Source organism: Nelusetta ayraudi, unplaced genomic scaffold, assembly GCF_046127955.1.
Source record: "Nelusetta ayraudi isolate G7.1 ecotype Tasmania unplaced genomic scaffold, CSIRO-AGI_Nayr_v1 ptg000083l, whole genome shotgun sequence".
Lineage (NCBI taxonomy): Eukaryota > Metazoa > Chordata > Actinopteri > Tetraodontiformes > Monacanthidae > Nelusetta > Nelusetta ayraudi.
This window is the reverse complement of record NW_027466133.1, coordinates 2254755-2270251: the sequence shown is the minus strand read 5'-3', so window position 1 is coordinate 2270251 and position 15497 is coordinate 2254755. Positions and strand designations below refer to the sequence as shown.

Here is a 15497-nt window from a genome sequence, read left to right as displayed (position 1 = left end):
TATTTAGCCCTCTGTTTACAGCTTCCTACTCAAATCTGCCCATGTTTTGCCGGATGGTTAGTTTGTTTTTGGAAGGGGACGAAAATAAGAATGGGAAACAATATCTGGCTGAGTTTCCTTGCCCCTTGTGATGTCACAAAGGGGTGATCTGCTCATTTTACCGCACACTTTCTGAGATGTGGAACGTGTAAAATTGACTTTTTCTTATTCCAGAAGGGTTGATTGACAAGAAAGAGATACAAACTACATCTGGAAAATGTTGATAAGGGGATTTTTTCTTTTTGGATCTCAAGCCAGTGAAGTTCCCTTGTGTTTGAAAAATGAGCCATCAGGAGCGTTCCTGCTCATACAAAGGTGACAAGCAAAGTGTCGCTTGTCACCTTTGCACGGAGCGGAAACGACTTCCGGACGTGCCGGACGCGGCCAAAGTTGTCTGGGGTTTAAACGTTAACCTGAGGCGAGCTGCCGGCCGAGCTCGGTGCACGGCGTCTGAAGGCGACTCTTACTGTCGTCGTGGCTCCTCTTGCCCTCGGCGGCGGGCTGCGGGATCCCCAGCAGGCCGCTGATGGAGTAGGTGGAGCCCAGGGAGTCGGACTGCGGGGACTCGGGGGGAGTGACCGCCGAGCTGGGGACTGATGGGGGGGTGACAGACAGGTTAGAGATTAGACGGTGGGACACACACTGTACTTCTCAGCCAACCAACCCTCCCTCCCCCCCACACACACATAACCCCCGTCACCCCCGAGGTCACCGGTTTAATCCCACGTTGAGTCTTTAATCTTTAACCCTAATCCGCCGGCGTCACATGATGATGTCGCTGATATGGACGCCGGTGAAGTGTGTGTGAGAGTGTGTGTGCGGCGGTCCTTACTTAAGGTCTGTCCGGGACTCAGTCCCTTCCCGTCCAGAGGCAGATTGAACGGCTGCTGCACCTTCGTACGAATGATCCTGCAGCAGACCAACAAACAAGCCCCCCAAAAATTCCAAATTTAATGACGATTCCAAACAGCTTTTCCAGGCTGAGGTGGTTGCCAGAGCGAAAAAAAAAGGATTAGCACACACACACACACACACACACACGCACACACACACACACACACACACACACACACACACACGTCCTCCCATAATTCAGTTTGTCACCTGTTAATGGAGCTGACGCTGGGCACCGTGTCGCTGTCGCACACGCCCTCGGCCAGCAGCCGGTCCCTGATCTCCCAGGCGAACATGGTGGGGTTCTGCCTCTTGTAATCGGCGATTTTGTCCACCACCTTTGGCGTGGCCACCTTGGGCTTGGAGCCGCCTATGACGCCGGGCTTGATGCTGCCGGTCTCATAGTAGCTAGAGAGGGAGAGAGATCAGAAGGGCAAAAATGAGTGGAAAGTTTTCCCGATAGGTCAACGAGCCGCCCGCAGGCTGGAAAAGCGGCCTATTGACGGCAGCATGAAGTTGGTTGGAGGCGGAGAGGCGGAGAGGCGGAGAGGCGGCTCACCGGCCCAGGATCTTGCTGACGCAGCCATGGCTGACGCGCAGCTGGCGGGAGATGTCGCACGGCCGGACCCCCTGGTGGGCCATGTCCACGATGCGTTGCCGGATCACCTCCGGAAGCGGGCGCCCATTTACAAACATGCCGCCTAGTTGGTTAAGACCCCCATGACCTGGGGGAGGAGGGGGATGAACACTTATAAATGTCATGGAACCTGAGACGGAGTCGTTAAAAGTCGCGCGCAAAGAGGTTTGGATTTGACTGAACTGGGAGGAGGAGACTCGGCCTCACGGGAGCTTTTAAGACGGAATGAAAACATACAGCAGAACTGACTTTGCAGATACAAAATGCATTTACTAGTCATTAACTCGTTTAATGTTCCAACTAAACATAAAAAGTAGCTTTTTTTTTAGAAAAAAAAAAGAAAAGAAAAGAAGTTGTTATGGAAACTGTAAATATTCCCTGTAGCCTCGGGGTCAGAGCAGAAAGGAAAACAGAGGGAAATGATTCTATTCTAGCAAAGAGATTTTTTTTTTTTTCCAAGGAAAAAAAAAAACGATAATGGTGCCGTTGCTGTTGGGAGAAAGATTGCAGGACAAATAAAGTGGTCGACGAGAAGATGGAAAAAAACAATGAGAAAGAAATGGAAAATGTTTGTGAGTAATAAATCAGAATTTGTCATTTATTTCTCCCTGCGAGAGGAATCAAATGTTCAGACTGTAACATGAGTGTTTGCTTTTGTGTTTTTAAATACAAATTGCTAAACTTGAATTGAATAACTATTAACTCGCAGGTGTAAATATTTAAATTCTAATTGCTAATTTTTATTTCTGCTCAATTGTAAATATGGTTGTACTTTAGTGAAGCTCACTGCTGTTGTTTTCATCATCACTATTGTTGTCTTGCAAGAAATTGGCTGAAACCAGCATTAGGATGAAAAAATACATGGTTTGGGGATTCTGCGGGATTGCGAACAATTAATTTAAATTTGATGTAAATATTTTCTAGTCTTTTTTTGAACAATTTCAAAAATCACAATTACTATCAATAAAAAATTGTTATACTGTAATTTTGAGTTTAAAAATAAATAAAAACTGTCCTATCATAAAGTATTTGTTGTCGCAAAATTTATATATTGCCCAAAATTTAAAAGTAAACAGTTTATCGTAAAGAAAAATCACAATTAAAAGTTTAATTTTGCGAAGAAGCATGTCCGATGAATCTACATCACTATATCAGACTTGAACGACTATTGATGGTTCTCAGGCTGTTCCAAAAAGAAATAAAGACGAGCAACAACATATTTCATCCCGTATATTCTCAGGCCGCTCAATAGAAAGAAATCTTCCATTCCGCCGCCAAGTTAAAAATCCCCCCTGCCCTCCTCCTGACAAACATCAACAGACCTGACGCAAACATCAGGCCGTGCCATCTTCCTCTCTGCGGTGGCGGTGACGCTGCAAGAAACACCGTTGCTTTTAATTTAACCCATTGAGACGCTTTTTTTGCCCCCCTTAGCTTTCATTTCCACATCAAACAGCCGGGCCAGGCTGAGACAGAAGGAGGAGGAGGAGAGGGAGTAGGAGGAAGAGGAGGAGGGGGAGGGGGGGAACAGGAGGGGGGTGGGGGGGGAGCCTCTATTAACGCTGCCAGCGGAGTGTGGAAAAAAATCTCCCCGCCAAGCTTCATCAACCTGCAGGATATTAAAGCCGAGCGGTCCCGGGGAGGAGGGGAGGGAGGAGGGGAGGGAGGGGGAGCAGGGTGTGTGGGGGGTGTGGGTGCACGCACGTGCACGCACGTGCACGCGCAGGGTGCACCGAAGACACGGTGGCCGCATGCACATCAAAGAACGAGGCACAGAGCAAGGCAGACAGACAGACAGACAGACAGACAGACAGACAGGCAGAGTTCTGGCACTGCAGACCTCCAACAAGGCTTCGCGGCTAACTTTTAGCTGGGCGCTCCTGACAGGCCTGCGTTTGGATTCAGCACTGAACCAGCGACCAATCCCACAGCACCGTGTTTTTCCAAGTCCCTCAGGCTGCCGCTGTACCAAAAACACAGTCTTGCCCCAGGCAAAAACGCGTGGAAAAGTGATGCAGTTTAAATCTGAGGAGGAAACTGATGCTAAGTGAGAGTCCTTCTATTCGGGGTCGACGGCCAGCGCGTGAACATGTTGCAGTGACTGATGGCACAGTGACAAATGTGCTGATGTGTTGAAAAGAAAAGAAAATTACACCTGATTAATTTGTTGTTAAAATAAATCTCAGTGTTTGTATTAGTGATTAGTAATAGTTAGAGTGTTGTTTCCAATTGTGTTGCGGCCTTACGAGTGTCTGACTTCTAACCAAGTGTGACCTGGTAGAGAATTTAAAGGTAGACGTTGAGGCAGGCATGGGCAAACCACGGCCCGGGGGCCATATGCGGCCGCTTAAGCATTTTAACCCGGCGCGCCGAACTTGAAGAAATTATATTAATAGTAAGTAAGTCAAAAATAGCTGGATTTCATTCATTTTTGTCCGCGCTTAAGAGTCATCTCAATAAAGAGCTAAACACAGTGGGGCTTCAAAGATACTGATTTTGTTGTAATGCTTTAGTTCATTTTCTACATATCCTATGATACGTTTTTTCCTCCTTTGAGGTGGGTCACCAAAACACTCCATCCATCTGCTCCTGCTCCGGCCCCTCGGTCAAATTTTTAGAACCCATGGGTTGTGGCCCCACCAGTTGAAAAGTTTGCCCACCCCTGCGTTAAGGTGTGTCTTAACTTGGTATTTTATTTGATTCTGACAGGAAGTGTTCAGCCAGCAGCAGCAGCAGAAGAAGAAGAGGAAGAGGAGGAGGAGGAAGAAGAAGCTCCCAGCTCAGGTTGTGCGCTTACCTCTCCCAGTGTTGCTGGACATATCCCTGAGGTTCAGCTCCTGGCTCCGCCAGCTAAACGTGATGCTCTCCACCTTCTCCTCCTCCTCTTTCTTCTCCTTCTCCTTTTCCTCCTCCTCCTTCTCCTCTTGTCTGCCCCAGTTAAAGTGTCTTCGACCCTGTTCCTGCCTCGTGTTTGCGCGCGCTGCAGGAGAACTGAGGTTTTCAGCAAACTGGGCGTCTGTAAGAAAATAGACTCTGCTGGTTACCTGAACGGGTCTTTTTTTTTTCTTCTGTCTGATATCTTGAGCACATGTCTGCCTTCGCGTCTGGTTTATTTGTTGAAAGCCTGTTTCTGTGTGAGCGCGCCGTGATTTAATCATCACAACCTGAAAAACATGAAATATCTTCATCGTCTGCAGCCAGCAGGCATGGCTGCTCCTGTTATAAATACAATATGTCTTAATTAACTGCGTTGTAATTAGGATTGACTGGTCTCATTAATCACCTTATTATTAAGAACCAGCCAGTGGGACATATATGTTTTCAAATAGATGAATAGAATATAGAAAAATCAGAGCAGAAAAATGGAAAAACTAAAGGGAGGAAAAAAGTGAGCGTGAACATTTGACAAAAAGGGGAAAAGTTTCAAAGGAAACCAATATTTTCAAAAAGCTGCATCAGATGAGCTCAATGTTTAGAGTGGAAATGAATAAAAATGACCTTTAATAAATCTATGAAATCATAAGAGGAAAATTTCACAGAAACAGAGATGTATGTGAAGTAATAAAGTTTGCCGACTGACAGTTTTTGATTTATACATTATTTTAAATCTTAAATTTGTACGCAATCCAATGTCTTGTCTGTTAAACGTAAGATTAATCATAAAATCATTGAAAGGAAAAAAACGTGACAGTTGTTTATTTAGAGTTAGTGGATCAGCAGGACACAGTATTATGGCTTCTTGAATTTTATTTTGTAAAAGGGCCGTCAGCCGATGCTTCCTGTGAGGCGGAATTTGAAAAATGTAAACTTAACGGATGTTAAAATGATAAAATGTCAAATCTGACATTTAATGATTATACAATTTTGATGATTTATTGTAGACTAAATTTTACACCCACCAATTTATTCTGGCAGGGAAACCACAATGTTTCATTGTTGAGTCAGTTTTAAATTCGGGTTATTTAGGTTACATTTGTAACCAGTCTCAATTAATGTTCTAATTTCAATCTCCTTTTCAAAATTATACTGATAATTATTGTAAAGATGCCGGTTAAAATAATGTGATAAATGAAAGACATATCAAAATGTTTAATGACTGAAGCAACAATTAATTCCAAACAAGACAATTATCAGTTATAACCACAAGGAAATAATTTTATATTTTGTACGCAGATTAGAACTGATGTTCTTAAAATGTTAGATTATTCAACTGTTCTCCTCTCTTAAGGACAAATTTAACAATTGTATTTTTGAATCACGACTTTTAGGAAAGTTTTCTGCTCCTCGCTTGATTCGTTTGCATTGCTTTGCATGTATGTTTTCAAGGGATATCGTCTCTTTCGCCATTATTTTATTCAGTTATCCAAGTTCCTGTTATCATTTGATCTTGAAAATATGTGTTCTTTGCAATCACGGCTGCAGTCAACATCTTCAATATCTCGGTCAGTTTTTATGGAAACTGCTAAGCACATTTTCAGAATTTAAGGGACGTCCCCTCTTAATTTTTCATTCAGCTTTCTCGTTATTTCCCTTGGAAAATTCCAAAAATAATGACACGACAAAAAAAAAAATAAAAAAATGTAAGGGTGACAGTTTAAGTGATCGTTAGATAAAATAACAACAACAATGTGGCCGTTTGCTGTTGAAAAGCCCTTGTGTTAAACTTTCCACTGAACCGCAGTGGGCGTGCAGCATCTTGACATGAGCATAAATGTAAAATATGATTTCCTCAGAAATATCATTTGCATATGGACGTATAACAGCAAATCGGAGCCACGGCGAGCTCGAGCAGCGTCGGTGCGTCTTCCTGGGGGGGATTTAAATCTCAACTGAGTCGTTTTGCGGCTCGCCGCTTCATCCCCGCGGACTGACACGTGACAGAATCAAACAAGGGCCGCAACAAAATTTAAAAAATATATATACAAATCTTACCTTATGAACGATGCCGGTGTGAAACGCCAAACGTCCCCCAGTCAGCAGTCGGGGTGGTGGATAGTCTGCTATTATCCAAAAGTGACGCGGCTGCGCGCTGCTGCTGTTGCTGCTGCTGCGGCTGCGGTTGTGTTGTGCGCTGCCAGGACGCAGCCAGGTTTTATCCAACCGGGGCCCCGCGGACGAGGGGGGCCGGCAGCCATTGGCCGGTGGCCGGGGCGAGGGTGCGGGGGGGGTGTGGCTTACGTGAAAGAAAGAAATAAAAAAAGAAAAAAGAAGAAGGGACACACACACACACACACACACACACACACACACACACACACACACACGCAGCCCCTTGTTTTTTGCGCGCACCGCGCTGGCTGCACGGAAACACTTGTCACAGAGACGACTTGTTTCCATTCATCGCGCCGCTTTAATTAGACGAGCTGCGCGGAGCAGCGCAGCGCTGCGGGGCCCGAGGTTCCGATTTAGCCCCCTGATTTGCAGGCCATCCGTCACAGCCACTTCCTGACAGGTGAGGTGAGGCTCGCACACCTGAACCGAGGAACCCCCCCCCCCCCCCCCAAAAAAAAAAAACACCCTCAAGTTGCATCCTCCGGCCTCCAAAGTTTTTGTTGTTGGTTTTGTCGTTGTTGTTGTTGTTGTTGTTGCAATTTTAAATGTTCCTGATTTTACGTATACAGTCCAGTCCAGATCACGCTTCAGGATATATAGCGCATGAATATAACATGTATTAAACAGTCCGCGCAAAACTAGCGCACCTTTCAGCCAAGATTCTCACCATTTTTTTGGTCAAGCCCCGGTTTAATTATTCTCCAAAATGTATTCGCTTGGAACAAAATAATCCTCTCTAGTCGGTCGGAGCCCGGCTGGAACTCAGATTTCGAGGCCCGGACTAAATGAGATTCAATTACGAGCGAGGATGTTTCTCTCCCTCTCTCTTCGGCCTGACTGACGAGGACGATTAAAAAAAAAAAAAAAAAAAAAAAAAAAAGACCCTGAAATGAGAGTTTTTACTTTCTGCACCCCTGCGTCGCAGGACGCGTGATGTCACACCAGGGTGTCAGGATCCTCCTGAGTTGAAACGCTGCTCGTGTTGTTCTCGCGCGCCTGTAAAACAAACACAACACGTCTAATGACGCTCCTGCGTGGCACCGTGTCGTCTGTGATATATGAACGCGGCTTTATTTTTGTTTGCTTGTTGTTGTTTTTTTCAATCACCCTTCTTGTCTTTCTTTTGTTTTATTCGGTTACTATATCAATTTCACCCCAGGGAATTAAAAAAAAAAAAAAAATGTGAGTAAGTTTTGGTGCAGGAAACTGGTGATTTGCAGAAAAAAGTATTTGCCACAATTTGGATTTCGGCTGTAGAGAAAATGTAACAAGACGCCGGGAACCTCGAGTATATCTGATCAGCTCATGATTGAAGTCTTTCATTTCCAAACGGGGACAATGGGACGACTGTTTTTAAATAAATAAAACTGACCCCGAAGACCAGAGGGAATCATAACATTAGCTGGAAACAGACAGTCCTCTGTGAAGCGACCAAAGCGCGCAGAAAATGACAAGTGCCCGGAGGGAGAGGAGCCAAAGGAGGAAGATCGAGGTTAAAGAGAGTTTAACAAGGGATTAGAACTCGCTGATTGGTATCTATCGCGATGATATGCTGAATTAAAATAGGCCTTAATTGCACGGGCCCGCATTGCCAAAGGGCTGGAGTCCTTACGCGTCCTGCATCCAGAATGCTGGAGTTTAGAACATATTGTTTTTCCCCTCCCACCCACACGGTCCGATAGTTGAGACTGTTTGATGGACGTCTGACAGGGTGTTGAACCTTATTTAAAATCCAACGGTGTCTCCTTCTTCTTATCATTATTACCAACACGGCGTGTAGAGAATAGTTTAAAGATGTAATCCAAGAGGTTCCCGCCAAAGAAATAACCCGCAGCTGTCTGACATTTGTTTGACATTGCGGGGAAATTCAAACCTCTCCTTTAAAACTCGTTATTAGATCTTAAACTTTTCCTTCTAAAAAAACAAAAAAAAAAAAAAAAAAAAAAAAACAAAAACAAACTAAACACTCCATTAAATGTTCAAGTCCCTCTTGTCTGTGTGTGTGTACAGGTGTTGAGCTGACAGGAAAACAAACTAGAAATAAGGAATAATTCACGATTTTCTTTAAAAGTTATAAATGTTTCAATTACTTAAGACTCATTTAATAGACTCCAAATTTAATTTATAATTTCTGATGAGGTTGATTTGCATTGATTGCTCATAATAAAATTTCGTAACCTGAAAGTTTTTTTTTCTTTCTCTTTCTGAGCAGAAGCAGTTTCTCCCTCTTAATGAATAATTCTGTTCTGCGTTTCTGCAGATGACAGGCCAAAGCCAAGCCAACAAACTGGTGAGTATTTAAGGATGAGAACTGGAAATAAATCTGTCGGATTTTTCACATCATTGATTCGGAAAAACCAAATGCAGCCTCGCGTCCACAGAGAGAAAATTCCAGGTTTATTCGTCTTCTTTCTTCTACCCGGGTGTGTCCTGTTGACGGGCGTGTATCTCCGGATTTACCCATCAGACGTTGCGTTTTCTTGGGGGGGGGAAAAATCTGCATAACCTGCGGCGACAGGTGGCAGCAAGCGGAGGGGTAAAAGGTCACCGCAAACGCTTCCGACTGCACTGATAAAGAAACACTCCCCACTCTTCTGCCGCTGTCTCTGTGGAATTATTTGAATATTGTGGGAAGTCACAAGGCATCAAATTGAATGGATTTCCCCGCGAAATAAACCAGGTTTAATTCCAGTTCTAAATACGTAGCGGTAAAACTACCTTCAAAAACCAGAGTGAGAATAGCAGACGCAGAGCGGCGCATCTCCAATCAAAGTCTTTTTTTTTTTATTATTTCGTTATAATAATGACAATACGCCACCCCACTCGCACGATTCGGGTTGCGCGCTCCCGCGGACGGAGACGCGCTCCTCGCCAAGATGGATGTTTCCCGGGGTAAAAAAAATAGCTTCCACCTAATGACAACTTGCCATAAATCCAACCGAGCGAGCTCGCGTCTCTTTGTGGTCAGCGAGTCGAGATGAGCCCCATAATTAGACCGTAATAGCGGCAGAAGCACCTCGCTGCTGATGAGCCTATTAGGGGGACGGTTCCCACTGCAGCCAGTCCGCACCGGAGTTCCTCCGCCAGCTCCTGGTCTGGAGTGGAGAACCACGGAGGTATTTCTGAAGAACATAGAAAAATCAATAAATAAAATAAAATAAACGTTTATACATTGCTTTTATTCTTGTCATAATTTGTTGGTTACAAAAAACATACAGTTTAGGAAGACATAATAATAAGCTTTGTACCAGTGGAAAAATTAAAAGGTATGGCAACATATTTGACTTATTTGAGTTCTGATAAATACTGGTTATGTGCACCACCAAAGAATTTGAACAAAATTGATAATAAAACATCAGTCGAGCTCTGCATAGTTCATCCAGGGCATAAAACTTAAGAAAAAAAAGTTTAACTTCAAATTTATTAAAATATATATTTTTTTCTTAACAAATGAAGTCTTTGTTGTCCGGTGCTCAGCTAAAATGCAAGCTGGCACAAACTTTCCCTTTAAATTAGAGTAAACCCCCAGGAATGGTGCTGATCTCACAAAGGTTGACGTGGCAGCCGTGCAGCATGAAGATTTCATCCGTGCTGCCGCTGCTGCAGCACTAATGCTGCAGCTGATCTCTTTAGCAGCGGGTCGGTCGGTCGGTCCCTGTTTGTCTCCCTCTTGTCGTCTTCGGCATTTTTTTTTTCATAAGGGCATGTTGCGGCAGCTGCTTCCAGTTTTTTTTTTTTTTTCCCCGCAAGTCTTCGTCATCACTGCACACAAGTGAAAAACAGTGAAAACGGGAGTTTTGGCATGGTGGATGTTTGGGATACTAAGACGGATCGTCCCAGCGATCCGGTGGCTTCCGGAGGTTGCAGAGCACGTTTTTATGAAGATGTTATTTAGCAATGGATGAATGGATGATAACAATCATTCTTTAAATCACTCACAGAACTTCTTCCTACATTTTTTTTTTAGCGTTTTTTTGGGCAGGAAATGTTCTAAACTCTGAGCAGGTTTGTCAATGCAGGAGGCCTCAAGCGTGTCAGAGGTGCGGCCTATTTGTCGCCATATGGGATCAGGCCGTGTTTACACGCCGACCCCTCCTTCTCTTTCGCTCCCCCCCCCTCCCCCCCCCCCCCCTCTGTTAACATCGCGATGCATGCGTCACCCACGGTCTTGGCGGCCCTCCACCCACCTCCCTCCACCCCCCAACCTGCCTTCACCATCTGTTTTGGCTCGCCTCCATTCTGCCTTCTTCTCCCCTCCCTGATCTTCCTGTGTTTTGTCCACTGTCCAGCCTCCCTCCAGCTTTGTCCGTCCTCGTCCAGCCCTGTCCATTGTTCCCGCAGCGCCTCCCATTTCCGCTTTGCCGCTGCCCTCTGACCCCTCTGTCCTCACCTCCACAGTCTCCCTCACCCTCCCCTGCTGACCGGGGGCTGGTGGGGACCCCCAAATCTTCTTGTTCTTCTCTTGACTGCTGCCCCCCCTCCGTCCCCTCCTTTAAGGTTTTTTTTCTCTCCTTTCCCCTTTTGGGGTGGCTAATAACTGTTGCCAGCAAGCTCCACACAAAATCCCAGCATGATGGCTATTGTAAGGCCGACAATGGCATACAGGCTGTAATGGCTGCGAGCAACAGAAGGGGCTTTGCCCTGTGAGCAACGTTTAGCCGCGTTTAGCGCGGACACAAATTAACCTGGCGGCCACATCGTCGGTCTCAAAGCCACACATGCGGCATTTTTCCGGGGGGGACTCTCGCCTGAGACTCCGATGGCTTTTTTTTTTTTCTGGCTGTGCTTGGGGTTTTTTTCAGTCTACGAACTTTGCATTCATTAACTTTCCGATTCATTGTGGGCGATGCAGGCCAGCAACGCGGACACATGCACCCCCCGTGGACACACACTAGTGGTTTTCGGTCCACTTTGAAGATCAGAGGGCTCCGTCAGATTGGACGTTGGCCCTCATGCCTGTCAGTCACAGTCGGTCTCCCTAGAGACCAGAGTTGGCAATCAGCTGGAGCGTTTTAAAGGGAAGGGGAGTGTGCGAGGTCAGGTGGTGCGGCTAAAGCGGATACGTACACACCTCAAAGTTCATCATGAGCCCTGAAATACTTCAAGCTGTTGTGTATTGCAACAAGATAAAGTGTATTTTGATGTTCAGGCTCTTCTTCCTCTGTTCCCTTGTGTCTAATGCAGGACAGGTGCGTGTTGCACAGGAAATGCTTTTTAGTTTATGTCATTATTTTACTATTTTCTTGAATTTTCTCTTTTCTCAATTTTCCATGTTTTTGTAATTCCTTAAAAATGAAAAAAGCTAGGATTTCAAAACACTTAGAAATCGTCATTTTAAATGAATTGCAACTTTTTTTGGGGGGGGGACAAATTATACCTTTGGGCAACCTTTCTTGCTGTCAACAGTGATTTAACACCCAAGTTTAGCAAAATATGCATCTTACAACCGTGATCTTCTGAAAACTCCCTTGTTTGCTCCTTGTTTTAGATCCATAAAGCGGCCATGGACAATTTAGAATCTTGACTTGTCTTGACTTGACTTTTCAGGCTGTGTTATTTTGAAGCGGTGACCAAAGATTTTGACACGTGACCTTCATTGAAAACCCACAGAAGCTAAACCAAATGACAACAATTACTTCACATTAAAAGAGCAAAACTATATTGCGCAGCCCTGTGATTGGACAAAAAGCTAAATCATTTTCATCACCAAAATGAGAATACCACAAACAACCTTTTACCATTTGGCTAGCCTATGCTAATATTCAGAGTGAGTATGTATAGGGAGAGTTAGCCTCTTCTGCTAAGCACTTGCGCTCACGCAGCCAGTTTTCACATTTGCTCAACTGATATAATAAGTGCCGGCGACTCCGGCGTTTCCCCGCCCGCCGCTGTCAGCAGACGATTAAGTGGAAAGAAATGCTAACGCTGTGGCGCTAACAGACATTAGAGGGAGAGTGGCGCCGGCAGATTTTCCCTGCTGCCACGTTCCACTGATGCTGCCGCTGCCATTTGACGATTATGGACAGCCAGGGGAAAACGGCGGCGTAATTAGGCCTTTACTGTGGTGTAATTCTCCGTCAAGCACATTGTCAATAGCTTTGGCTGATGGGGGTTGAAAGTGAGATTGGAGATCCAGTGACCCGGGCCAGCAGCTGTAATAACCGTGTACACGCAGGCACGCACACACACACGGACGCGGGGTGAGAGTGGCTGTAATGCAGTGTCGATGACGTGATATTTGCTTTTGTCCCCCTCGCGTGTTGATCTAAGCTGACATTATGCTGTATGGCCCTGATCGCTGTTTGTCTGACTGTTACATTTGTCATCTGTGGGAGGGCAAACGAGGGATCAGGGGGGAGCAGAGCGAGGAGGAGGAGGGGAGAAAGAGGGTGAGGGAGGGGAGGAGAGGAGAGGAGAGGAGAGGAGAGGGGATGGTTTGGCAGGTGAGGGAGGGAGTGAATGGGAGCGTGCGTGCGTGCGTGTGCGTGCGCGTGTGTGTGTGTGTGTCACTTGCAGATCTGCTGGTGCGGAAGCAGATCTTTTCCCTCAGTGACTCTATTAATTTACCTCATTTATCTTAACCGCCCCCCACCACACCTCCACCACCCTCCCCTTCTCTCAGCCGCCCCCCAATAAATACTGGAGACCTCAATCCAAGGCGCGTGCAACATCTGCAGCGGTGTATCTGCGTGCGTGTGTGTGTGTGAGGGCTGCGTGCACGTGGTGGAATAAAAAAAAATAAAAAAAACGCACGGCAGCTCCCCCCTTTTCTATTCCCAGAGGACAAATCCGTGGCGGAAAAACTCATTTTCCTGCAAATAGTTTGTCAGCCAAGCTAGGAGGAGTGATAAATTATCACAGACGTTAGGTGAAGGAGGGTGACTGGAGGAAGAGGGAAGCCCTCTCTCTCTCTCTCTCTCTCTCTCTCTCTCCTTCTCTCCCGCACACACACATACACACACACACACATGCAAACAAACCCTCACACACACACACACACACACACACACACACACACACACAATACACAAACTACTTCTCCCTTCTCTCTGTTTTCTCCATTTTTAATAAGCATGACTTCTTCACTCATCCTGCATCCCAGATCCTCCCAGCATCACACCTGCAGCGCACAGGACTGCATGTATGTACACTGGCAACGGAAGCCAACACGTGCACGCGCGCACGCACACGTGCTTGCAACTTGGGGAAAAATGTGGTTGCCCCCCACAACTCAAGTGTGACTCCCCATTCGGGATGATAAATTGATGGCCAGAGAAATGGATTTGTTTTCGACTAGTAACACATCAAAGAAATAATAATTCTGTGCGGGGGAGAGTGGCGGGATGATGAATGGGGCGGACAGCTGGATCACAACGGAGCAATGGAGTGAGTGAGTGAGTGAGTGGGTGCGAGGAAGAGAGAGAGAGGGAGGAGGGAGGGAGAGAGGGAGGGAGAGAAAATGTGAAAAACCAACACACAAGCAAAAAGTTGAGGGGGATCTGCAGACAGGTCCACGTTGGAGATCTCAATTGGTCAACAGTCATTTTTGTTGTCATCTCTGATTAAAACTGTGGACATTCATGTCTTGCTTCAGCATTGTCCTCTCAACATGCTGTTGGTTAGTCAGTTTGAAAAGTAAATGTCAGGAAGTTTAGAGGTAAACTGCTTTTTTGTAATTGATAGAATGACGATGTGGTCAACATAAATTAAAAATAAATCCTGTAATATAGACAGAATGGCTCACAACTTTCTCAGCTTTCAGTGGTAAAAATGGCCATGAACACAAAAAATTATAATTAAAAAAATGAAATACTACTACAACTACCACTACTGCAAAAAGTAAACATGATAATGATAATGAAAATGTTATATGTTATAAAAATAAAATTAAAGGCCCAGTATCTGAGATTTAGAATCATCTAATTGTAAGAAATCATATTGCAAACTGACATTATATTCCCCATTTTATGGTGTTCCCACTTAATCTCACATGCATCCATGTTCTGGGAAACTAACTCTGTGGTGCAATTGACTGGTGGACCTGCTCTTCATGTAAATACCAATGCAAAAACTGAACGGGCATCTTTTCATTGCACCTTCCATTCAGTTTTTCACGGGGCCACGTGGAAGCGGATGAAAGTGAATCCTGTCATAACAAATTACATTAATGATCTTGCAATGTGGGAGTGAGACTTCCTGATGATTGGCTCTGTTCAACCTGCCGTCCCAGATCAGTTTCTAATAGAGACGCATTGCATGTCCCATTTTATCGTTCTACCACGTGACATCATGACTTGATGAAAGTGCTTCACTTAAATTGCACTGTAAGAATGAATCAATCAATGAGTAAGGGTTAGTTAAGCAAACGATACGGGTTTGAACACAACAACAAAAAAACTACTTCCTGCTTGGCTGTCGCGGCTCAGGCTGTCAGGAAGCTGGCATGCTGGATCTCCATAACGGCCTTGTTAAACACCAGAGTGAACTCAGCCAAAAGTTATTTCCAGGAGAACCTCCCCCTTACCACCGCCCCCTCTCTCAAAGCAATCACATCAGTAATTTACATCCACTCCCAGGTTGTATGAAATGAGGCATCTATTTCCATAATAATCTTAGAGAAAGAGAGACGGAAAGAGATGAGCAGCCCCCCTCTTCCTCCTCCCCAGCAAAACATCCTCCCACACGGCTCTCAATCGACTCAGGTCTTAGGTCTCCCTCAGGTAATAACCGTTAGCAGCGGCACTAAAATCACGCCGTCATAATCATCACCGGCGCCGTTATGCTCCCGCTACACAGGCGCCTTTACGGCCGTGCGGCGGCGGCGGCAGCTTATAATGTCGCACGGTGGTGGGAGAGGGTTCACTCGGACTTTGCA

The 15497-nt window shown here is 45.4% G+C and overlaps 1 protein-coding gene across 4 annotated transcripts; it reads right to left on the bottom strand.

Annotated features, from left to right (window-relative positions):
- Positions 1-17: 17 nt before the first annotated feature.
- LOC142900530 (paired box protein Pax-8-like) lies at positions 18-6651 on the bottom strand. 4 transcript variants are annotated; one of them, XM_076044863.1, is made up of 7 exons: positions 6503-6651; positions 4368-4586; positions 2893-2943; positions 1493-1658; positions 1144-1341; positions 872-948; positions 20-632 (listed from the first exon to the last, which is right to left on the bottom strand). In XM_076044863.1, exons 2-7 carry the CDS (start codon positions 4387-4389, stop codon positions 448-450), a joined length of 699 nt encoding a protein of 232 aa, XP_075900978.1. In that variant the 5' UTR covers positions 4390-4586; positions 6503-6651; the 3' UTR covers positions 20-447. The 4 variants fall into 4 exon arrangements, with proteins under 4 accessions (XP_075900981.1, XP_075900978.1, XP_075900980.1 ...); XM_076044866.1 differs by lacking the exon at positions 6503-6651 and having other exon boundaries at positions 18-632; XM_076044865.1 differs by lacking the exon at positions 2893-2943 and having other exon boundaries at positions 22-632; positions 1493-1634.
- Positions 6652-15497: the final 8846 nt, after the last annotated feature.

Excerpts from the sequence above, each read along its gene's own strand:
- LOC142900530 (XM_076044863.1), bottom strand. The coding sequence starts at position 4,389 with ATGTCCAGCAACACTGGGAGAG. Across the intron at positions 2,944-4,367 it reads GTCCAGCAACACTGGGAGAG|CGTCACCGCCACCGCAGAGA; the intron begins GTAAGCGCACAA and ends TGTTTCTTGCAG. Across the intron at positions 949-1,143 it reads AGCGTCAGCTCCATTAACAG|GATCATTCGTACGAAGGTGC; the intron begins GTGACAAACTGA and ends GGTCTGCTGCAG.